We start from the raw sequence: 25,306 nt of genomic DNA, 5'->3' as shown, positions 1-25,306 counted from the left end.
GAGAGCTGTCACTCATGAGAAACTCCTCTCCCATGTCCATTCTGTCCCCGTGCACTAGTGTAATTTTCTGGGGTTTTTTTTCTTTTGTTCCCTTACCGGGAATCGAAACTAGTGTAATTTCCAGATGAGAAAACTGAGCACCGAGCTGCTCCGTAACTTGCCCATGGTTACATGACAGCTCAGTTGCCTCATCAGCAAAGCAACCTGAATAAAGGGAACTACCGCATAGAGGCGTGGCTTTCTACAATGCCTGCCACAAGATACTTGCGATTCCTTCCACGCCACAACAAGGTCAATAGTTACCACTGCCTGAGTGCGTCTTATGTATCCCTCCGAGTAAATAGTAACTCGGACTTTATCTGCAGGACCACGGCCATTTTGGCTCCCAGCCAAGTAACCAGCCCGCTTATGCCAACTCATCATTACGCGCCGCGCGGGAAACCTCCCGGAAGGAAAGGCATCCCTTCCTAACTTCCTCGCTTCCTCCCGTGCTCTCGGATCACCGCATCGAAAGATAGCGCGGTCCGGAGGACTCCTGAAGCTACCGGAAAATGACAGAGGCATATCCGCCGGTACGGGCAGTCAAAACCGAGGGTAGCGGAGACTAGAAGGAGGGGCGAATGTGGTTGGAGCTCGGTCTCAAGATGATGACGCAAGCACAGTGTGTCGCGTCACTGTCGGAAGCATTGTCCGTTTTTTCTCTCGTGCGTGAGTTCGCGAGAGGTGTGGCCTGCGAAAGGGGCGCGGCCAGTCGGCTCATTTCCTCTTGTGGGCTGGACCTGGGCGGGCTGTACCGCAACCAGATCCAATGGAAAGGAAGATATGTGTCACCAGGGCTTCCTGAGTCGCCGGGAGGGTGGCGCAGCGAATCAGGGACGGCGAAGGGGATTGCGCGCTGTGAGTAAAGCGAAAGGATTGGTTGTCGTTAACTGCTTGGCGGGGAAGAGGGCGGATCCTGGCAGAAGGCGCCTGGAGACTGGCTGGAGAGAATTGACGAGACTTTAGAGGACAGATTTAAGCCGCGGGGTGGGGTCTTATGGAGGAAGGGGGCAGGCCCTTGTGTATATGGGCCTGTTGGAAGGCTAGGGGAGGATTTGAAAGAGAGGAAAGTACTGATCCGGCATGATAAGGGGTGGGGCTAAGTGAGTCGTTAAAGTGTTTGATCGCGGATGGGTCTGGCTTAGTGTAAGCGTGGGTGTTTGTAAGTGGGCCATAGGCCGGAAAGGGCAGGTTTGTGAAAGGATATAGGAAGGGGTGTAAGAAATGAGAGAGGCTTGATCCAGCAAAAGGTACGGTGATTGACTGGAAAGAGAAGGTCCTTAAATGTCCGGATTGAGTCAGGTTAATTGATTCCTTGAAAACGCGAGGCGTGAAATCAAAGGGGGGGGAGAAAATCTTGTAAAAGGGGCGTGGTGTAGTGGAACAGGCGGGACCAGGTGGGATGAGCACTTCAGTGGCTGGAGAAGCCCTGAAGGGGCGGGACTTAGAGGCACTGCGGATTGGGTTCCTGGGGCTCCCTCTGGGCCCCCCTAACCCCCTCACAACCACTATCCCGCCAGAGTCGCGTCAGGGCCCGAATCTCCCCAGCTATGACTTCCACCTGCCAGGATTCCACAGCCTCCAGGCAGCGGAAGGGTAGGCAGAATCCCCAATCGCCTTATCACGACGTGAACGCCATCACGGTGAGGCCCGAGGTGTTTATTATTACCCCGATGGGGTGGGAAAGCAAGCTAACCAAGTCTTGCACTCTGATCCTTCTCCCTGATTGGCAGAAGAGAACTGTTAAGAAGGGTGCTGTGCCCCGCTGCACTCCCAATCTATCGGAGATAAAGAAGAAAGGAAAGATGAAGAAGCTTAGCCAACCAGTTGAAGAAGACCTAGTCATGGGGCTGCAAGGGCTGGTGAGAGGGGCCTGGCGCGATGTGGCATTCTGTAACTAACAAAACCCTGTTCTTGACTATGAGTAGTGTTAAAGGTTTCCTTTAATTCAGCCCCTGAATGGATATATCTTTTCCCCCCTCTGCAGGATCTTAACCCTGAAGTGAAGGTAATGGTTGGTACTGGCTTGGTGTTTGATGAACAGCTAATGACTTTCATTGCCTCTGGGATGACAGGTGAGGCTGGATACTCCAAACACATTATTACACAGACAACCCTCCAGCAATAATGCTTTCTTACAGAAAGGGGGTGACCATTGCTCTCAAGGTCAATTCTGAATTCTACATCCTAAGATTCCATGGATCTGGCTCTTTATCACCTTAGTGACTTCATCTGCCACCACCATCCCCATGCACTCCACTTGGTTTCACTATAGTGCCCTTTTCCAACTTTGCCAAAAACCTTCTTGCTGAGATCATGACATCCCTTTTATATCTCATTGCTTCTCTCAGAGCCAGATTCACAGCCAGTTTGCCTGATCTGAGCTATTTTCCTAGCCTTTGCTCTTGTTTGTTAATCATTATACTCATGTATTTACTGATTTAATAGCTACCTCCCTTAACCTGATGGCAAAAACCTCATTTGTGGAGTACATATGAGGAGTCAGGTACAATAGTAAACACAAGTAGAGAGCTACAGGCTTAGTTTAAGTGGGTACTATGCCAGGCTAGCAAATCTAGCACATGTGAAACACTGGGTTCAAACCACAGCACTGTTGTTGTTTTTTTAAGCCTTGAGAATGATAACAGAGTCTTTTTGTGTGCATGCTGGTCATGGAGCTTGAACTCAGGACCTGGGTGGTATCCTGATATAGTGTGCTAGAAATAGCAGTGCTGTGGAGAAGGACTAGGTGTGTGTGAGAGGAGTAATAGAAAGTTGGGTGGAAGCTGGGCACTGGCGGCTGAGGCCTGTAATCCTAGCTACTCAGGCTGAGATATGAGGATCTCTGTTCAAAAGCCAGCCCAGAAGGAGAGTCCATGAGACTCATTTCCAATTAATCATAGAAAAGGCCGGAGGTGGCACTATGGCTCAAGTAGTAGAGTGCTACCCTTGAGCCAAAGCTGCTCAGTGACAGCCCCTAAACCCAGATTTCAAGCCCCAGGAACGGGGGGGGTCGGGGGGAAGTTGGGTCCAAGGTTGCTTCCATTTCTAATACAAGTCAGGGACAGCCTAGCTGGCATTTGAGACCCATGGAGATATCTGGGAGAATTCTAGGCAGCAAAATGCTAGAATGAAGTCTTCGGAGCTAGCTGAAATGTAGGTGGTTCAGTTGAGGACCAGGGAGACCAGTGCAGGTAAAGCAAAGAGAATGGGGTCAGAAAGGTGATATGCAAATTGTTTAGGGCCTTCTGGGTTATAGATGGGGAAGGATTTCAGCTTCCAGTGGGAATGAGACGGTAGACATCAAAAGGATTTGTGTATGTGCCTGCACTAGTCCTCAGGGCCTGAGTGCTACCCCTAAGCTACCGGTACTCAAGGCTAGTGCTCTACCACTTGAGCCATAGCTGCATTTCGAGCTTTTTTGTAGTTTATTGGAGATAAGAGTCTCATGTACTTTCCTCTTGCCCAGAATGGCTTTGAACTGTGATCTTCAGATCTCAGCCTCCTGAGTAGCTAGAATTATAAGTGTGAGCCACTGGTGCCCAGTCATCAAAGGGTTAGGGTTTTCGTTGTTGGTGTTGGTCATGGGACTTGAACTCAGGGCCTGGGCATTGTCCCTGAGCTTTTTTTTGCTCAGCCAGCTACCACTCTACTACATTCAGCCACAGCTATACGTGCAGTTTTTAGGTGGTTAATTGGAGATAAGAGTTTTGGAGCCTTTCCTGCCTGGGCTGACTTTGAATGTGATCCTCATATCTCAGCCTCATGAGTAGCTAGGATGATGGGTGTGAGTCATCAACTCATCAAAGTATTTTTCGTTTGTTTGTCTTTTAAAGTCCTGGGCTTGAACTCGGGGCCTGGGCACTGTCCCCGAGCTTCTTCTGCTCAAGGCTAGCACTCTATCAGTTGGGCCACTGTGCTACTTCTGGCTGTTTCTGTGTATGTGGTACTGAGGAATGGGAACCCAGGGCTTCATGCATGCTAGGCAAGCACTCTTATGGCTAAGCCACATTCCCAGCCCTCATCAAAGGGTTATGATGAGTGAATAAAGCCAAGAAAGAATGTGAGGCACTGAGTTCAAATCCCAGTATCAGCTTTAAAAAAAATGAGGTCTGTGTTTCTAATGTTGTGTCCTATCTCCTCAGCTACCCTGAAAATCCTGAAAGGCTCCATGCCATCAAGGAGCAACTTATCCAGGAAGCCTGCTGGACCGTTGTATATGCTTTCCGGTGAGTTCCATAGCCAACACTAGATGGAAAGCAGGGAGCTGGCAGGACCTGGGCACAGCTTACTGTAGCTCTTTATTTCTCATGTCTCCTCAGGCCCGGGTTGCAGAAAAGGAAGAGCTCATGTTGGTTCACAGGTAAAGGCTTAGAAACCTGGGCCCGGAAAGGGTTGGTCTGGACCAATAAAGGCAGGCTGAATGATTCGGTCAGGAATTTCATGGAATTGGGCAAGTAGCTGAGCCTCTCTGAGTCTGCCATTGCTAGGAAACTGAAGTTCCTCAGGAGAGCTCAATATATAACATGCTTAGAATGTGACCTGACATCTCATTAGCCCATGATGATCTGCTGCTTTTATTATAATGCTTGTATAAACAGATGCTGAGTGTTTGGACAGAGTGATGGAGGGGTGCCCCCAGAGCACTACAGGAACTCAGAATAAGAGGTTTGGTGCAGTGTGGCTCATGAAAAGTTAACTTGATAGTGGGGAGTGATTAAGCTGAACTATATATTTAGTAAGTTATTTAGTACTCGTCCTGAACTTGAACTGAAGGCCTGGGCATTGTTCTTGAGATTCTTATTCTTTTTTTTTTTTTTTTTTTTGGTCTTTTCTTTTCGGGTACTGGGGATTTGACCCAGGACTTTGCACTTGCTAGGCAAGCACTTTGCCACTGAGCTACATCCCAGCCCATTTTTCTTAGGGCTAGCACTCTACCCCTTGAGCCACAATGCCACTTCTGGCTTTTTCTGAGTAATTTATTGGAGATGAAAGTCTCACAGACTTTCTTTCTGGCTTCAAACCATGCCTATTGAGTACCTAGGATTACAAGTGTGAGCCACCAGTGCTTGGCTGCTCTTTTGCTCAAGGCTAGTGTTCTGCTACTTGAGTCAAAGCTACCCTTTAGCTTTTTGTCAGTTGTGGGGTTTGAACTTGGGGTTGGGCTCTGTCCCTGAGCTCTTTTGCTCAAGGGTAGTACTGTACCAATTTGAGCCGCAATTTCATTTCCAGTTTTTGAGTGGTTAATTGGAGATATGAGTCTCACAGAAACTTTTCTGCCCATGATGGCTCTGAACCATGATCCTCAGATCTCACCCTCCTGAGTGGCTAGGATTACAGGCATGAGCCATTGGGGCCTGGCACTTCTAGCTTTTTTGATTAATTGGAGATAAAAGTCCTACAGACTTTCCTGTCTGAGCTGGCTTTGAACTGTGATCCTCAGATCACAGCCTCCTGAATAGCTAGGATTACAGGCATCAGCCACTGACACCCAACTAAACTAAGCTTTGAGAGCAAAAAGGAGTGAGGTCCAGTAAAGAGAATGGCTAGACACTGATGAAACTCATGGGTAGAAACCAAAGGGAGGGAGTTGAAGAGAGTGAGGGAAGGGAAGACACTGTATGAAAAGAAATGTAACCATTACCTGACCCATCACCTTTATGATAACAATAAAGTAAATATTAATTTAAAACACAAACCAAACATACTCAAATATCTGAGTAGACTGAGGTTGGACATCAACATAGAGAAAGGCTAAAGGGAGAAACAGACAGCTGGAATAGTCTGATGAAAGGACTGAAAATAAGATTAGGGATGGCTAGAAAAGGGAGCAAAAGGCTATTACTGGACATGAGGGTAAGCTTGGGAAAAAAACAAAACTGTGTCCTATATACTGTTCTCCCAGGTTGAAGCCAGGGAAAGCTGGTTGGACTGGTGTGTGGTAAGCTTAGGGAGGGTACAGGACCCTGAATCTCATCACCCATCTGTGTCCCCAGCCCCGAATACATTGACCTGATGGAGACAACCCAGTACATGAATGAAGGAGAACTTCGCATACTAGCAAGCACCTATGATTCCGTCTATCTACATCCGGTACGGATGAGAACTGTGGGGCTTGGGAGTGGCCGCCATTCTGGGGTCCCTCCATCCCAATGCCCATCCTACCTGGGGAAGAATATAAACAGATAAAATAGATCTTCCTCTTACATCTTCTTGGCTCTCCATTTTTCCAGAACTCGTTTATTTGTGCCTGCCTGGCTTCAGGCTCCATCCTTAGGACTGGTAGATGCCGTCCTCGGGGCTGAGATCGGAACGGCATGGCTATCATCAGGTATTTGACTTTTTACATTGGAAAAAGAAAAGCCTTTCCCCAATGTAAAATATATTGATTTCTGGGTACTATCTACATGTAGTTTCAGAATCAAAAAGCATGAGTATGTATAATAAATAAAATAGAGATACAGAGAAAGAGAGAGAGAGAGAGAGAGAGAGAGAGAGAGAGAGAGAGAGAGAGAGCACATATCTCGAAAATCCAGGTGCATTTAACAAAGAGTAACATCTTAGAATCTAGTTAGGAGTATTTTCTGCTTAGTTGGCTGTAAAGTCATAGACACTCCCCCCCCTCCCATCCTCACTGGCTTTCTAGAAGTGACAAAATGCAGAAGATAGAACATTTGTCCTCCCTCACTTTGTTTTTTTTCTTGCAGTGCTGGGGATGGACCCCGGATCTTGTACATCCTAGGCAAGAAATATATCACTAAGCCACCCCTGAATCCCTTCTGACCTTTTAAAATCACCAGCGATAGTAAGCACGAGAAACACTCCCTTCTAGAACATGGATTTTTTTTCACTTCCATGTCTTGGAAACCTTGTTCTAACAGTATTTAAGTTAGGCCTCAGTAGATGTCATTGTACAAGTGCACTGTTTATGTTAACCACTCACCAACTGATGGGCTTTCTGATTCTCCCCCCAATCATTTGCTATGGTGGAACTTTTATAAACATGTTATTTTACCTTTAATGTTATATAGGCTGTGGGCTACATAACTGAAGCAAATGATTGGATATGAGAATGTGTGCATGGATTACCTTTTTTTTTCTTTCTTTCTATCTTTCATTCTCTTTCTTTGTTCTCCTTCCTTCTTCCCTCCCTCCTTCCCTCCCTCCCTCCCTCCCTCCCTCCCTCCCCTCCCTCCCTCCCTCCTCTCCTCTCTCTCTCTCTTTCTTCTTTCTTTCTTTCTTTCTTTCTTTCTTTCTTTCTTTCTTCTTTCTTTCTTTCTTTCTTTCTTTCTTTCTTTCTTTCTTTCTTTCTTTCTTAATAAATTTTCAGTTTGTAGCACAGGCTAACCTGGAACTCTCCATCCTTCTATCTCAATGTCCTGAGTTCTGGGATTAGAGGAGTCACCACCATGCCCAGCAAGTGCATGGATAACTTTAGTGACTATTTTCAAGTCTTCTTTGGAGAGAGAAGAGTATATTAGGGGTTGTGAGGATTTGAGGGCCCCAGTTACTCACTTGCTGGAATATTTATGGTGTCCAACACTGGAAGCACTGTTGGTCTAGGATTGGGAGCAAGGGAGAGCCTATCTTTGTAAAGGAAAACTTTCAAACCTTGGTCTTCCTGTCCTCTGCAGGCCTCCAGGACACCATGCCCAGCATGATCTGATGGGTGGGTATTGCATGTTCAACCATGTTGCTTTAGCTGCTCGTTATGCTCAAAAGAGCACCACATTAAGAGGTCAGTGGCTAACAGTTTATATGATGGGGGTAGCATAGGGTCAGGTACCCCCAGATCCCCTGGTACAGAGTCCCCCTCCCTTTCCTGTCCACAGGGTCCTTATCGTGGACTGGGACGTTCATCATGGCCAAGGAACACAGTTCATGTTTGACCAGGATCCCAGGTAAACAAACCCTGGTTCAATCATCCCCAGCTCCCACCCTTCTAGACCCAGCCAAAGAGGCTGGGAGGGAAGGCAATATATTCAAATTCTTTGGGCCTATCTGGTATCAGGACATGTGCTGCCCCCCTGTGTGTCTGCTGCTTCCTAATTTCATGCTGAGGCAGGGACTATTGGATTCTCATTTTCTAGATGAGGAGAGAGAGCCTTTCAGAATAAGAGGTAATATAGAGAAGTGGGAGAGATGGGATTTCAACCTCAAATACTTGGAGATCTTCTTCACCAATTTACTCTTGAGCTGGAGTCGACCTCACAGGATTATTTAATTATTTTCTGATTATGAGAGTACTGTAAAATATTTGTTCAGAAATTTTTAGAGGGTGAGCAGGTGCCACTGGGCTCATGGCTATTAACCTAGCTATTCAGCTGAAATCTGGGGATCTCAGTTTGAAGCACTAACCCAGTGAGACTGTTTCATGCTTCTTATTTCCAAAAAAAAGTCAGAAGTGTAGCTGTGGCTCAAGTAGTAGAATGGCCAGCCTTGAGCTTGAAAACGCCAAGTGAGAATGTGAAGCTGTGAGTTCAAGCCTTAGTACTGAGACATCCAAACAAAAATTGTATAGGGTGGGTATATACCTTGTGGATAGAGCATAGATTTAGCATAATTGCCTCATTCTTTATATAGGCTATCGAGTATTCCACTGCATAGCCATACCTTAGGTCATTTAACTCCAGTACATTTAACATCTCTTTTTGTTACCATAGGCCTTTCTGTGAATAGTCATATAAGTGTATAATTTTTATTTCTTTGTGCCAGTCCTGGGGCTTGAATCTTAGAGCCTGGATGTTATCCCTGAGATTTTTTACTCAAGGCTAGTGCTGTCACTTGGCCACAATTTCCAGCTTTGGGGTGCTTAGTTGGAGATAAGAGTCTCACAACTTTTCTGCCTGGGCTGTCTTCAAACTGCAGCCCTCAGATCTCAGTGTCCTGAGTAGCTAGGATTACAGGCATGCGCCACCAGTGCCCACCTGTCTGTAAGGGACATACTAAATAGTAATAGTAAATAGTTGTTTTGTCTAGTTTTCTATCCAACTGACTATATAGAGCCTACTTTTATTATTCAGAGATCTTGAGCTCCCATGGCTCTTTGCCCAGTCTAGATTATTTGTTCTTTAGACATCGCTTTTATTATTTTTTATATGTTGTTGCTAGCAGATATCTTTTTCATTTCTTTGTTTTTTGCTGAGTTTATCTGTGTCTCTGTGTCTTTTTCAGTTTCTTCTGTGTCTCTGCAAGGTAGCGCTCTCTGTCTCTGTTTCTGTCTGTCTCTCTCTCTCTCTCTCTCTGTAGTAAGATTTGAATCAGAGCCTTACACTTGATAAGCAGGTGTTCTACCACTGGAGCCATGTTCTAGCCCTTTTATGCCTTAGCTATTTTTTGTCAGACATGGGGCTTGAACTTGGGACCTGAACTTTTCACTGAACTTTTTCACTCAAGGCTAGTGCTCTACCACTTGAGCTAGAGCTTCACATCCAGATTTTTGGTGGTTAATTGGAGATGAGCGTCTCAAAAGAATTTCTTGCCCAAACTGGCTTTGAACCTTGATCTTCAGATCTCAAGCCTCCTGAGTAGCTAGGATTACAGGTGTGAGCCACCTATGGCTATGACTAGAACTTTTTGTTTGTTTGTTTTGTTTTTATTGCCAGTCCTGGGGCGTGGACTCAGGGCCTGAGCAATGTCCCGGGCTTCTTTTTGCTCAAGGCTAGCACTCTACCTCTTGAGCCACAGCGCCACTTCCGGCCATTTTCTGTATATGTGGTGCTGGAGAATTGAACCCAGGGCTTCATGTATATGAGGCGAGCACTTTACCACTAGGCCACATTCCCAGCCCCTAGAACTTTTTGAATTGGTTTTAATTCTCCAATTCTGAGATAACTTTTCTTCATGTAAGTGATTCTTTTATGTCCATTGCATTAAATTTTACAACTCTATATAATACCCCCTAGTTTGCCTCAATTCATTTCTTACCACTATTTCTTGCTTATTCAAAAAAAAAGGCAGGGGGGGAGAAGCTGGGGTGCTAGTGGCTCATTTGTAATCCTTGAGGAGCCTGAGAATCCTAGCTACCTAGGAGGCTGAGATCTGAGGATAACAGTTGAAAGCCAGCCTGGGGAGGATAGTTTGTTGAAACTCTTATCTCTAACTGGCAAAAGCTGAAAATATAACACTAGGAACAAGAGAGAAAAAAATGACTTAAAAAAAGCCCAGGGACAGCACCCAGTCTCTTAAGATTAAGCACCAGGAATGGCACTGAAAAATAAAAACTTAAGTATAGCATCTGGGCTTTGATTTCAATCCTTAGTGTATACACACACACACACACACACAGTACACACACACACACACACACACACACACACACAGTCTTGAGGTACTGCTTTAGACCATTTCTAGAATCACCCACAAAAGAGGAGAAATGAAGCCTTTGATAGTTTCTGAATCAGGTTGGGTGAATTAAGAAGATATATGAAGACAGGGTGGACAGATAGATGCTGGATTATTCATTTTGTTTCCCTACTCAGAATGAAGTCCCATCCCTGCAACCCTATGTCATGCCTTCAATGAGAACCTGTTCATCTCATCCTCTCTGTCTGAACCTGTACATCATTTTTCAGTTGAAATCTTTGTACACCATGTCTTTATAGTATCTGTTTTTCATGTCAGTCCCTCTCAATGCTGTGACAATTGACTTTTCTCCCCTACAAAATAGAAGTAGTAGGGGTGGCCTATAAGGTCCTGAGGAGAAGAGCCTGGCCTCATGGCAATCCTATACAGCACCTCCATTTGATCCACAGAATCAGGCCCAGCCTCTTCTCACACTTGGCCTCTAGGTCCCCCCATTTCCATCAGGAGGATTTCTAAGCTTCCCTATGCTGGGATTCTAAGTTCAGCTTTCGCTGTCTTCCCCATGACCCCATGGCCCCCATGGGCCTTGTGTTGTAGGGTTAATCCTACTGTTCCTACTTTGGCCTTAGAGGAAGGTACCACATTCCTTAATAGTTATGATTACAGACATGAGCCACTGGCTCCCAGCTTACCTTTTTTTTCCTATCCTGGGCTTTTAACCCAGAGCCTTGCACATAATAGAGTGCAATCCTTCATTCTGTCTTTTATCTATCCCCAGTGTTTTGTACTTCTCCATCCACCGCTATGAGCAGGGTCGGTTCTGGCCCCACCTCCAGGCCTCTAACTGGTCTGCTATAGGTTATGGTCAAGGCCAAGGCTACAACATCAATATACCATGGAATCAGGTCAGTGTCTGATCAATCAAAGTGAGGCCCAATCTTATCCAACAGCAAGCTGACTATCCCCTATGTCTGCAGGTGGGGATGCGGGATGCGGACTACATTGCTGCTTTTCTCCATGTCCTGTTACCTGTTGCTTCTGAGGTCCTGGCGATTTGGGGAAGGTTGGGATAAGGGGAAACACTGAGGGAGGTGGCCCCTGAAGGCAGAGAGTCTCACGTACTGTTTCTATACATCTCCCCTTAGTTTCAGCCGCAACTGGTCCTGGTAGCTGCTGGATATGATGCCCTCCAAGGGGACCCCAAGGTAAGGCAGGATCCTTGGGACGGTAAGTGGGGGGGGGTGGTTATTGAACCAGGCTTACCCCCTCCGTGTGCTTTCAGGGAGAGATGGCTGCCACCCCTGCAGGCTTTGCCCAGTTAACCCATCTGCTCATGGGTATGGCAGGAGGCAAACTGATTCTGTCTCTGGAGGTAAGTGACTCAACTTCTTCTCTTCCTAGTTTGTTGGTTTGTTTTTGTTTTTTTTGTTGTTGTTTTTTTTGCCAGTCCTGGGCCTTGGACTCAGGTGGTGCTGAGCACTGTCCCTGGCTTCCTTTTGCTCAAGGCTAGCACTCCGCCACTTGAGCCACAGCGCCACTTCTGGCCATTTTCTGTATATGTGGTGCTGGGGAATCGAACCCAGAGCTTCATGTATACGAGGCGAGCACTCTTGCCACTAGGCCATATCCCCAGCCCAACTTCATCTCTTCCTGTGCACCCTAAACATTTTAAGAACAGAGCTTTTCTTTTTTTTTTGGCCAGTCCTAGGCCGTGAACTCAGGGCCTGAGCACTGTCCATGGCTTCTTTTTTGCTCAAGGCTAGCACTCTGCCAGTTGAGCCACAGCGCCACTTCTGGCCATTTTCTGTATATGTGGTGCTGAGGAATCCAACCCAGGGCCTCATGTATACGAGGCAAGCGCTCTTGCCACTAGGCCATACCCCCAGCCCCAGAACAAAGCTTTTCTGGGAATGGAGGTACAACTGAAGTTGTAGAGCACTGGCCTTAAGCTAAAATACTGAGAGAGTACCCTGGCTCTTAGTTGAAGCTTCAGCAACAGCACAAGAAATGAACAGAGCTTTTGGACTGGGTGTGGCTTCAGTGGTGGACCACTTCCCTAACATACTTGAGGCTCTTGGCTCCATACTCGGCACTGCAATTTTTTTAAAAATATCAGCCTGTGTCTGGGGCTCATGCCTGTGATCCTAGCTAATCAGGGGGCTGAGATCTGAGGATCGCAGTTCAAAGCCAGCCCGGGCAGAAAAGTCCCCATGAGACAATTATCTCCAATTAACCACTGGAAAACCAGAAGTAGCACTGTGGCTCTAGGGGTAGAGCACTTGCCTTGAGCACAAAGACGTTCATGGACAGCACCTAGGCCGTGAGTTCAAGCCCCACAGGCAACTAAAAAAGTCACAGAACAGCTGGATGTTAGTGGCTTACATCTGAAGGTCTAGCTTCTCAGAAGGTTGAGATCTGTGGATCCTTGTGTGTTTTTTTTATTATTATTTGTTTGTTTTATTACCAGTCCTGGGGCTTGAACTCAGGGCCTGAGCACTGTCCCTGGATTCTTTTTGCTCAAGGCTAGCACTGTACCACTTGAGCCACAGCACTATTTCCAGTGTTTTCTATAAATGTGGTGCTGAGGAATCGAACCCAGGGCTTCACGTATACCAGGTGAGCACGTTACCACCAGGCCATATTCCCAGGCTCTCTGAGGATCCTTGTTTGAAGCCAGCCTGGTCAGGAAAGTCAGTGAGACACTTATCTCCAATTAAGCACCAAAGAAAACAGAACTGGCGCTGTGGCTCAAAGTGGTACAGTGCGAGAAAAGAGCTCAGAGATAGTGCCTAAGCCCTGATTTCAAGCTCCAGGACCATCATACCCCAAAAAATCATAAATCATGAAACAGGGAAGGGCCTGGAATGTGGCTTAGTGATAAGAGTCCTTGCCCAGCATGCATGAAGCCCTGGGTTCAATTCCTCAGTACCATATAAACAGAAAAAGGTGGATGTGGCACTTTGGCTCAAGTGATAGAGTGCTAGCATTGAGCAAAAAGAAGCCAGGGACAGTGCTCAGGCCCTGAGTCCAAGCCCCAGGACTGGCAAAAAAAAAACAGGGGAGAAAAAAAACAATTTTAGCCTAGTACTGTTGGCTTAAGCCTGTAATCGTAGCTACTCAAGATGCTGAGATCTGAGGATTATGGTTCAAAGTCAGCTTGAGCAGGTAAGTTTGTGATTTTCTTACCTCCAACTAGCCAGTAGAAAACCAGAAGTGGTACTGTGGTTCAAAGTGGTAGAACGTTCACCTTGAGCAAAAGAGCTCAAGGTCAGCACCTAGGCCCTGAGTTCAAGCCCCAGGGCTGACCAAAAAAAGAAAAAAGACAACAAAATTTGAAATATACAGTTCCTGGCTCAGCATTTCCACTTACTAGGTGGACAACCTTGCACAGTCTCTTCATGGTTCTGTTCTCCTTACATCCAAGTGGCAAAATGATGATGTCATTGTCTAAGGACGTAAATCAAGTCTTCTCTAAGTTCCTTCTTGCTTAATACATAGTGTGCATATATAGTGTTTACCTAATATGGTACTTAGTATCAGTATTCCCTGGTTATGTGGCAGCTTGGTCATGTCTGATCCCCACACCATTTCAGGGTGGTTACAACCTTCAGTCTCTGGCTAGGGGTGTCAGTGCATCACTCCATACGCTTCTGGGAGACCCTTGCCCTATGCTAGAGTTCCCTGGTGCACCATGTCGAAGGTAAGCCTGAGTGGAGGAGGGGAAAAGGGAGACCTTTGTTGCCCACCTGGGGGCCACTTCATCACATTTCTTGCTCTGCTACTTCCAGTGCTCAGGCTTCGGTCTCCTGCACTCTGGAAGCACTGGAACCATTCTGGGAAGTACTTGTGAACACAGGTAGGAGGTGGGGAATGGGCCTGATAAGATTGTGCATGTAATGTACCCTGCAGGGAGGGACAGAACTCTTCTAGACCTCCTTTTTTGTGTGCCAGTGCTGGGGTTTGAACCCAGGACCCCGGTGTTTTTCCTTTAGCTTTTGCTTGTGTGTGTGTGCCAGTTGTTTGTGCCAGTAGTAGGGCTTACCCTCAGGTCCTAGGAGTTGTCCTTTAGCTTTTTTTGCTCTAGACTGGTACTCTCCCACTTGAGCCACAGCCCTACCTCCAGTTTTTTAGTAGTTCATTGGAGATAAGTATCTTATACACTTGTCTACCTGTGGCTGGCTTTGTACCACCTCCTATCTCAGTCTCCTTAGTAGCTGGAATTACAGGCATGAGCCACCAGTGCCTGGCCCCTTACCTTTTTCACTCAACCCTAGTGCTCTACCACTTGAGCCAGAGCTGTACTTTTGGCTTTTTGGTGGCTAACTGGAGCTTAAAGTCTCACAGACTTTTCTACATGGGCTGGCTTTGAACCATGATCCTCAGTTCTCAGCCTCTTGTGTCTCTAGGATTCTAGGTGTGAGTCACTGGTGCCTAGGCCATCTTGATTAAGGAGGGTCATAGCCTCCCTCTTACCAGATTTCAGGATTAGTGCTCCCCGTTTTGTGTGTTTGAGTCCTATTTGTCATAGAATATGATGGAGATTCAAATTGAGGAAGTAGGGTGAAGGTGACTTCTCCTTGCAGGTGATAGTACAGAGGAGGACAATGAGGCCAGAGACAACGGGAATGAGAGACAAGAGGAAGGGGAAGGACTCTTGGGGGCCACTTCACTGCCAGTCCTGACATGGCCCACAGTGCAGCATCGTACAGGATTGGTCTATGACCAAAGAATGATGAGTCACTGCAACCTGTGGGACAAGTATGTATTTAGAAGGCTGGGATTAAGTTGGTGTGGGGCGTTCCTCATAAGCCCTAAACCCCTCTCTTTGGTTTGATCTCCACTGTTAGCCACCATCCTGAGACACCCCCAGCGCATTTTGCGGATCATGTGCCACCTGGAGGAATTAGGCCTGGCAGCACGCTGCCTCCACCTGCCAGTGCGGGCTGCCACTGATGCCGAACTCCTTACTTGCCACAGGTTAGTCTGTACTTGCAAGACTGTGGTGGTACTCTGGGGAGTCGAGCCTGAAGCTTCTTCCTCCATTGTGGGTGAAACTGCTGCTGAGCTATTCTTGTGTCATTGTGGGGTGGGAAATGGACAGATCCACCCAACTGTCCCTGTAAATGCCTCCAGTGCCGAGTACGTGGAGCGTCTCCGGGCCACAGAGACGATGAAAAGCCGGGAGCTGCACCGCGAGGGGGCCAACTTTGACTCCATCTACATCTGCCCCAGCACATTCACCTGTGCTCAGCTAGCTACGGGGGCTGTCTGCCGCCTGGTGGAAGCTGTACTGTCAGGAGAGGTGGGTCCTTGTGAGATGGCAATGGGCTAGAGACAGGAGATCCTCGGGGAATAGAAAGTGAGGGTCAGGCTGGGAATGTAGCCTTGTGGTAGAGTGCTTGCCTAGCATGCTTGAAGCCCTGGGCTCGATTCCTCAGTACCGCATACACAGAAAAAGCTAGAAGTGGCACTGTGGCTCAAGTGGTAAAGTGCTAGCCTAGAGCAAAAGAAGCTCAGGGACATTGTGCAGGTCCTGAGTTCAAGCCCCAGGACTGGCAAAAAAGAAAGAGATAGAGAGGGCCATCCGCCCCTTATACACTCTCCTTGAAAGGGTTGAGCAGGACAGGATGGAAAAGGTGATGGGAGCTCTCTGCTCACTAGGAGTGGGGGTTAACCCCACCTAGCAGCTGATGGGCTGGTGGAAGGGACAGAGAAGAAAGAGGGAACCACAAGTGTGAGGGCCAAGGATCCAGGCTTACTCCTCCTTTCCCACCCTAAGGTTTTGAACGGCATTGCTCTGGTGCGCCCCCCTGGACACCATGCGGAGCACGATGCTGCCTGTGGCTTCTGTTTTTTTAATTCTGTGGCTGTGGCTGCTCGCCATGCCCAAGCCATTAGGGGGAATGCCTTAAGGTAAGAGCTCCCTGGAGACCTACCGACCCCCCCCCCCCCAAAAAAAAAAGAAACCTGCTCCTTGCAACAACCTGGACTTCCCCACTCCTGGCCCATTACTTCCTTAGCAGGCCCATAGTACCACCCCCAGAACTTTCCCAGAACCAAGCAAGGATCGCTAAAGCATCTCCCCAAATACCAAGAACAGTCCTCTCAGCACCTCCCATGCAAGACCCCTAGACTGTACCACCAGGTTCCTGCTCGGGCACCAGCAACTAATGCCTATAATCTTAGCTACTGAGGAGGCTGAGATCTGAGGATTGAGGTTTGACACCAGCCCAGGCAGACAAATCCATGAGACTCATAACTCCAATGAACCAGAAAAAAAGACAAAAGTGCAGATGTGGCTCCAATGTAGACTGTCAAGCCTTCAGTGCAAAAGCCAAGCCAGAGCACAAGGCCTTGCGTTCAAGCCCCAGTACTGGGGCCCTGCCTTAGCATTCCTGACCCCTAGCATGTGAGATTTATCCATCCAGGCCTAGGGCTCATTTCCCTAGTCCCAGAAGAGCCCAGGGGCCACAGTTCCTCATACTAACAGCCAACTCTTTCCCAAGAGACCCAAGGTCCTTCTACCCAGCAACAAATACCCCTGCAAACCCCATGCAACTAGCCCTATACTAAGATGCCATTCCCTCTCCAGGATTCTGATTGTAGATTGGGACATCCATCATGGGAATGGAACTCAGCACATTTTTGAGAATGACCCCAGGTAAGGAACAGGAGCTAGGGACAAGGGCATGGTCAGGGAAGGGGCTGACCATGTTCCTAACCAGCTCTGGCCCCTTTCTTTTCCCATCCTGTTGCCCACAGTGTGCTTTATATGTCCCTGCACCGCTATGATCGTGGCACATTCTTCCCCGTGGGGGATGAGGGGTCCAGCAGCCACGTAGGTCAGGCTGAGGGCATGGGCTTCACTGTCAATATAGCCTGGAATGGGCCCCGTATAGGTGATGCTGACTACCTGGCGGCATGGCATCGACTTGTGCTTCCAATTGCATACGAGGTAAGGCTTAGGTTATTACGGGACACACCTATACAGGTAGCAGCGTATGCCTGCCTCTGCAGCATGTGACTGATTGCCAGGTGACTGATCCAATGAGACAGACTGTAGGTGGCGATTGTGATGACTGTTGATGCAGGGGTGGCTGTGATGATCTTGATCTTGTATGTCTGCCTGACTGTGTATGTGGCAGCGTGTCCTTGTGTCCTTGTGTCTCTATGTGACATTTTGTGTAGAAGCAGCTCTCTTGCTACTCTATGTGATGGGCCTCTATGGTTCTCTGGGTAGGAGAGCCTTCTAGATGCGTAGTAATGGCCCTTTGGGACCTGGTTGGATCTGTGTCCTGCATGACTGCCTTTCTGGGTATTAGAATGGCTGTGGGTTGCTATCTCTGTGGAACTACATGTACAAGGGAGGTAGGGGGTTGGGTACATGCATGTGATACCACATAGGCTGCTGTTTGTCATCCCCTATTCCCTGTATAGTACGTGTGATGCTGGAGCTGGGGGGGGGGGCGTGAGCTGGGGAGGGGGTAGCTGGCTGATGGTATATATGTACATAGACTGACTCAGTGAGTGCATGTGTAAGCCTGGATGTAGGCCCATACCTTGATTTGATTTTTAGTTTTTAATTTTTTCCCCCTAGTTACTAGGGTTTGAACTCAGAGCCTTTTTTTTTTTTTTTTTTTGAGAAACTATGATACTAGATTTTATTTATCTGTTTTGTTGGTTGTGGGGCTTGAACTGTCCCTGAGTTCTTCAGGTCAAGGCTAACCCTCTACCACAGCACCACTTCAGAACCTTTTTTGCTAGTCTTAGGGTTTTAACTCAGGACCTGAGCACTGTCATTGGCTTCTTTTGCTGAAGGCTAGTGCTCTGCTACTTGAGCCATAACACAACTTCCAAGTTTTTCTGTTTATGTGGGGCTGAGGAATCGAACCCAGGGCTTCATGCATGCTAGGCAAGCACTCTACCACTAAGCCACAGTCCCAGCCCCTCAAGGCTTTTTGATTGCTCAGCTAGAGCCATGCCTTAAGTGGAAATGGACTCTGAACTTCTCTGCCTGGACTGGCTTCAAACTGTGATCCTTCAAATCTCAGCCTCCTGAGTAGCTAGGATTTATAGATGTGAGCTCCCTGAGACTGGCTAGCAATGTGCCTTTTTAGTGTCTTGACTATACACAAATGGCCAGGATGACCTTTTATGTAATGTGTGTGTGAAGATACCTACCTCCTGTAGGCATTGTTATTGTGGTACTGGCATGCATATGATAGTGACTGTGCAGGGCCTAGCTATGGATTATTGCTCTCTCTGAGAAAGCCATTGTGTGATGCATGACTAATGTGGATGTGCAGTTCCGTGTGGAACTGTCTGTGACCATCTGTATGTGGCACTTTCATGCTCATGTGTGTCCCATGTGAGAGAGAATATGTCCCTCTAATTCTCATGTCACCATCTTCATAAGCTGAGTCTCCATATCTCTTGTGTCTGTGCCTCATATATATCTCCTGATGCTTATGTCCCTATCATGTCCATTTGTATTGTCTTGACATCCCTTAGGTCTGCCTGACATGTCTTTGTCTCCGGCAGTCTGTCCAAACCTCTGTTTCCCAATTCACCCTGTCTTCCGCCCTTTACTTTCAGGTCTCTGGTCTGGCAACTCCCAGGCTCTAGATCCTGAGTTTCCATGTCTCTGACTTGCCCTCCATGCCTTCATTTATCACTCCCACCACTTACTACTTAAGCCATTTTCCTGACACTCATGTTTTTCTTCTTTCTTTGCCTCAGTTTAACCCAGAACTGGTGCTGGTATCCGCTGGTTTTGATGCTGCACAAGGTGACCCACTGGGTGGCTGCCAGGTGTCACCAGAATGTTATGCCCATCTCACTCACATGCTGATGGGCCTGGCCAATGGCCACAATATCCTTATCCTAGAGGTAACTTTCTGTCCCCCTTCACATGGTGGGAGGGCAGTTTGGAAGTTAGCTGAGTCACTTGGGGAAGGTTCCTTAAATCCCCTTTGAGTATGGATCCATCTGGGATCACCGCATATAGTGTGCCTTGACAAGGACAACAACAGCTTTACTTGGGCCCTCACTATGCACAAATCACTCTTCTCAGCACTTTACTTGATAAAGCAACCCTATGAAGTAGGCCTGTTTACCTACCTCATTTTCCTCTTTCAAGATCAGAGGAACCAGGTGGGCACTGGTGGCTCAGGCCTGTAATCCTGGCTACTCTGGCGGCTGAGATCTGAGGATCATGGTTTGAAGCCAGCCCAGGCAGGAAAGTCCATCATACTCTTATTTTTTGGCAGGTCCTAGGGCTTGGACTCAGGAACTGATCATTGTCCCTGGCTTCTTTTTGCTCAAAGCTAGCACTCTCACTTGAGCCATAGCACCACTTCCAGTGTGTTTATGTGGTGCTGAGGAATTGAACACAGGGCTTCATGCATGCCAGGCAAGCACTCTACCACTAAGCTACACTTCCCAACCCCCATCATACTCTTACTTCCAATTAATTACCAAAAGAACAGAAGTAGAGCTGTGGCTCAAAGTGACAGCATGCTAGCCTTTAGCAAAAGGGGTCAGGAACAATGCCCATGTCCTGAGTTCAAGCCCCAAGATCTAAAACGACAACAAAAAAGATCAGAGGAGGGCTGGGAATGTATCTTAGTGGTAGAGTGCTTGCTTAGCATGCACAAAACCCTGGGTTCAATTCCTCAACACCACATAAACAGAAAAAGGTGGAAATGGCGCTATGGCTCAAGAAGTAGAGTGTTGGCCTTGAGCAAAAGGAAGCCAGGGACAGTGCTTAGGCCCTGAGTTCAAGCCCCAGGACTGGCAACACACACACATGCACGCGCACACACACATCTATTTGCCAGATAGAGCATGTTCAAACCCTAGCACTAGACTAGTTCTTCAACATGAGTTATTTAAGCACTCTGAGCCTATTTCTTTATGTGTATAAAGAAGAGAAACAAGTTCCTATAAATGAAAAGCTTCAATTAGTGGGGGATCATGTAGATAGAAATAGCAGTTGTTTCTGTACTAGGTCTGATGCAGGACTCTTGTATGGGTTCACACTACACATTTTGTGCAGGTCTGGTCAGATCTATGTGTGAGGCCAGGGATTCCTGGATAGTATTAAGACAGTTTTCTGGATTGTGTGAAGGTAGATTCTTATACAGATTAAGCACCTGTGGTTGTGAGGATTAACTGTGTTAAGTGTCCACTAAAGATTTAAAATAGGGTCTGGCAGACAACAAACACTTAATGTTAGCTAATTACTAATGATTATTTTTTTTGGGGGGGGTACCGGTCCTGGGGCTTGAACTCAGGACCTGGGAGCTGTTCCTGAGCTCCTTTGGCTCAAGGCTAGTGCTCTACCACTTGAGCCACAGTACTACTTCCAGCTTTTTGGGGGACTAATTGGAGATAAGAGTCTCATGGATTTTCCTACCTGGCCTGGCTTTGAACCATGATCCTCAGATAGCAGTCTTCTGAGTAGCTAGGATTACAGGCTTGAGCCACTGGTGCCCAGCTACTGTCTTTATCTGTACTGTTACTGCTACTTGGCACTTGACAACACAGTTTACCTTTCCCCCAACAACCACCTCACATAACAAGTGGTGCCCATTTTACAAATGTGGATGCTGTTCCTTCTACATGCCTCCATTTTGGATTTGGAGGGCCCTGCATGGGAAAGAAGGGGATTTAGGGCTGTAGGATCCTCCATTTTCCAATGACCGCCCCCCCCACACACACACTATATCTTTTCCTCACCAAAGGGTGGCTACAACCTGACATCCATCTCAGAGTCTATGGCTGCCTGCACCCATTCCCTCCTTGGAGATCCACCACCCTTGTTGTCTATGCTTCGGCCACCACAACCAGGGGCCCTGGCCTCAATTATGGAGACCATCCAAGCCCATCGCAGATACTGGCGCAGTTTGAGGGCCCCGCGTGAGTAGGCATGGGAAAGTGGGGACAATGGAAAGAGGTGGGAGGGGGGAAGACATTAGAGGCAGAGATGGGGACAACACTCAAGGATTTTCCTCCATGGTTCCAGAGGTAGAAGACAAGGATTCACCCTGCACGTCCAAACCCGTTACCAGAAAGGCATCCCATCCAACCCATCTTAGGTTGGCTAAGGGGGTGACCATGTCAGAAGGAAAGGGTGTAAAAGCAAGCACAAGGAAAATTAGCTCAGCACCATCTACAAAAACACCTGCTACAGCTCACACCAAAGTGAAGACAGCCAGAGGGGCCACATGTACCCCAAACAAGGCTCAGAGATCTACTTGGAAAACAAAAGTGACCTGGGACACCTCTGAGAACACAGTGGGAGGAGCCATGGTGGTCCAGGGGGCCTTCGAGAATAGTGCTGGAGGTACGAAGATGGAGCAGGTGACCTCCAGTGAAAATGTGGAAGAAGTCATGGACCCGATCACCTTTGAGGAGACTGTTGGAGGAGGAGCCATGGTGGACAAGGTCACCTATAAGAAGACTGAAGGAAACAAGGTAGACCATGCCACCTCTGAGGAGACTGTGGGAGGAAACACGGTGGATGAGGCTACTTCTGAGGAGACTGTGGGAGGAGACACGGTGGACCGGGCCACCTCGGAGGAGACTGTGGGAGGAAACATGGTGGACTGGGCCATCTCCCATGAGGTTGTGGGAGGGGACCTGGTAGACCAGGTCACCTCTGAGGAGACTATGGGAGGAGACATGGTGGACAAGGTCACCTCCAAGGAGGCCATGGGAGGTGCCAAGGTGGACGAGGTCACCTCCAAGGAGGCCATGGGAGGTGCCAAGGTGGATGAGGTCACCTCCAAGGAGGCTGTGGGAGGTACCAAGGTGGACAAGGTCACCTGCAAGGAGACCGGGGGAGGTGCCAAAGTGGACGAGGTCACCTCCAAGGAGACCATGGGAGGTGCCAAAGTGGACAAGGTCACCTCCGAGGAGACCATGGGAGGTGCCAAGGTGGACCAGGTCACCTCCGAGGAGACCATGGGAGGTGCCAAGGTGGACGAGGTCACCTTCGAGGAGACCATGGGAGGTGCCAAGGTGGACGAGGTCACCTGGAAGGAGACCATGGGAGGTGCCAAGGTGGACGAGGTCACCTCCGAGGAGACCATGGGAGGTGCCAAGGTGGACCAGGTCACCTTCGAGGAGACCATGGGAGGTGCCAAGGTGGACGAGGTCACCTGGAAGGAGACCATGGGAGGTGCCAAGGTGGACGAGGTCACCTCCGAGGAGACCATGGGAGGTGCCAAGGTGGACCAGGTCACCTTCGAGGAGACCATGGGAGGTGCCAAGGTGGACGAGGTCACCTCCAAGGAGACCATGGGAGGTGCCAAGGTGGACGAGGTCACCTCCAAGGAAACCGTGGGAGGTGCCAAGGTGGACGAGGTCACCTCCAAGGAGACCGTGGGAGGTGCCAAGGTGGACGAGGTCACCTCCAAGGAGACCGTGGGAGGAGCCAAGGTGGACGAGGTCACCTCCAAGGAGACCGTGGGAGGAGCCAAGGTGGACGAGGTCACCTGCGAGGAGACCGTGGGAGGAGCCAAGGTGGACAAGGTCACCTGCAAGGAGACCATGGGAGGAGCCAATGTGGAAGAGGTCACCTCCTCTGAGGAAACTATGGGAGGAGCCAAGGTGGACAAGGTCACCTCCAAGGAGACTGTGGGAGGAGCCAAGGTGGACGGGGTCATCTCCAAGGAGACTGTGGGAGGAGCCAAAGTGGACCAGGTCAACCCCAATGGGACTATGGGAGGAGCCACCTCAGAGGCTACAGGGGAAGTCATGCTAGACCAGACCAACTCAGATGATGCTGTGGGAGGAGCCAAGCTGATCCAAACTCCTCTAGACTCAGACAGAGATAAGCAGATCTCACTTCAGCAGGGAACCACATCCCAGCTAGCCCCCCATCAGCAGATTGGAGGTCCCAGAATTTTAGAACCAGGCAATGCAGCTCAGGTAAGGCCACACCTTGGGCAAGGGAAGGAGAGTTAAGAATTGTTGTTGCTGGGCGTGGTGGTATATATCTAAATTTCAGCTTCTGGCAGTAGAGGATCGGGAGGATAATGGTTCAAGTTCAATCTAGGCAAAAAGTAAGCAAGAACCTACCTCAACAACCTGGGAGCTTTAAGTGGGGTGTTCACAGCCCAGGCTGACACATGGCACAATTATAAGACCCTAGCCAGGGGTGGGTGGCTCATGCCTATAATCCTAACTGCTCAGGAAGCTGGGAACTGAGAATTGACTTTGGAAGCCAGGCTTAGGAAAGTCTGTGAGCAAAAGAGCTTAGGGACAGTGCCCAAGCCCTGAGTTCAAGTCTCAGAACTGGCACCAAAACAAAAGGTGAAACCCTAGCTGGAAAATTACAAAAGTAAAAATGGCCACAAGTGTTGCAGGTGGTAGAGAACCCAGGGCCTAGCAAGCCTGGTGCCCTGACTTAAACTCTAGTACCTCTGAAAAAAGAATTAGACATCTCAGTTCCATCTTTCCATTCCCTGTGTCCAGAGAGCCCTGGAAGATGAAGACCCGGAAGATGAAGGCCTACTAGGAGAAGCAGCTGGAGGTGAGCCTATTAATAGCTCTGAGCTGGTATATGGATCTGGGGAAGCTGCTGCTGCTGCTGCTGCTGCTGCTGCTTCTACTGCTGCTGCTGCTGCTATTGGTGTTGCTGCTGACAGTGATGAGGTGAGCTTAGAGAGAAGCTAGGGTGATAGATTCTTCATCTTGCCTCTTCATGTCTCCAAACAGGATCATATGCTATATGGTAGGGAAACAAAGTCCTCAACTTAGTCTTACTTATCCATCCTAGGACTTATTTTATGCTGTAACACCAATGCCTTGGTGCCCCCATTTGGGGGCAGTGTGCCCCATACCTGCAGCGGGACTGGACATAAACCAACCTTGTGATAGCTGTGGAACTTTCCAGGAGAACTGGGTGTGTCTTAGTTGCTATAAGGTATGCAACTGGAAGGCAATGGAGCAGAGGCCAACCCAGCAGCAAATCTAAAGGGTGGTACCAACTCCCTTTCCCCACCCTCATTCCCTCATCTCAGGTATACTGCAGTCGTTATATAAATGGCCACATGATCAATCATTATGAAGCTTCTCAACACCCATTAGTTCTCAGCTGTGTTGACCTCTCTTCCTGGTGTTACCACTGCCAGGCCTATGTCCACCACCAGGTGAGTCTGGACAAACCCTTTAACCCATACACACTTATCCCCTACTCATGCCCACATCCTGAGAATCGAGTAAAGGAAGCAAACACAGCCCTCCTGGTGGCTGCCCTGTGAGTGTTTAAGGGTGGTGTGGGCTAGTCTAGGAGATGGGAGAGGCTGAGGGCTTGAATAGGCCAAGATAGAGCTATGCTCACTTCTCAAACCTGCTTTCTTCTTGCCACCTCCTCAGGATGTCCTCCATGTGAAGACTGTGGCCTACAAGAACAAATTTGGAGAGGACATGCCGATACCCAACTAAATCCCAGAATACATACCCTGTTCCACATTTCACAAGACCCCAAATAAACTAGCCCCAGTTCTTAGCTTGTTGCAACCTGTAGCTTGAGTGAGTGAGGTGGACGCCTCATTCTGTCTCACCCTGAATGCCCTTTACATGTTTCCCATGGGTGCTTATTTAAGTGTAAATACTTTCCAGACTACTGTAATGCTCATTTGTGAATCTGCTCTTACTCACTACCTGTTCAAGGAACACCACTACTTCACTCCAGAAGAAGAGGTGAAACTCAATAGCCCCAAGCCAGGGGTAACTTTGGAGGAGAGGAACTGGCAATAACCACAGGGTTGCACATTGAATAAAGTAGATACAAAAATGGGAGAAAGCCTTTTGAGTGTGTTGAAAACCCTCACATCTCCAGTCAGCTGGACTGAAGATGGTGGACTAGGGCTAGATCTTCCTCAATTCAACCCCTGTCCGTCCATTGCACAGAAAACAACAAAAAAATGGAGTAGGGACTGATACTATGGCC

General features: G+C 48.2%; 1 protein-coding gene across 1 annotated transcript; it reads left to right on the top strand.

Annotated features, from left to right (window-relative positions):
* Nucleotides 1–985: 985 nt before the first annotated feature.
* Nucleotides 986–24,861, top strand: Hdac6 (histone deacetylase 6). The gene is given in 35 exon segments (XM_048335673.1): nucleotides 986–1,682; nucleotides 1,773–1,901; nucleotides 2,027–2,081; nucleotides 2,084–2,114; nucleotides 4,185–4,237; nucleotides 4,240–4,268; nucleotides 4,362–4,402; nucleotides 6,036–6,132; nucleotides 6,273–6,317; nucleotides 6,319–6,343; nucleotides 6,346–6,370; nucleotides 7,674–7,781; nucleotides 7,872–7,940; nucleotides 11,123–11,249; nucleotides 11,322–11,387; nucleotides 11,490–11,549; nucleotides 11,627–11,716; nucleotides 13,938–14,044; nucleotides 14,133–14,200; nucleotides 14,928–15,102; nucleotides 15,192–15,207; nucleotides 15,209–15,321; nucleotides 15,478–15,646; nucleotides 16,124–16,257; nucleotides 16,937–17,005; nucleotides 17,107–17,299; nucleotides 19,084–19,233; nucleotides 21,090–21,264; nucleotides 21,371–22,150; nucleotides 22,193–22,839; nucleotides 23,119–23,280; nucleotides 23,827–24,006; nucleotides 24,131–24,277; nucleotides 24,375–24,503; nucleotides 24,730–24,861. Coding segments are annotated over 35 exon segments (4,626 nt in total). The 5' UTR covers nucleotides 986–1,589; the 3' UTR covers nucleotides 24,799–24,861.
* Nucleotides 24,862–25,306: the final 445 nt, after the last annotated feature.

This window comes from Perognathus longimembris, chromosome 28, assembly GCF_023159225.1.
Source record: "Perognathus longimembris pacificus isolate PPM17 chromosome 28, ASM2315922v1, whole genome shotgun sequence".
In the NCBI taxonomy this organism is placed as follows: Eukaryota; Metazoa; Chordata; class Mammalia; order Rodentia; family Heteromyidae; genus Perognathus; species Perognathus longimembris.
Note: the sequence above shows the minus strand (reverse complement) of the source record. Positions and strands in the feature narration are given on the sequence as shown.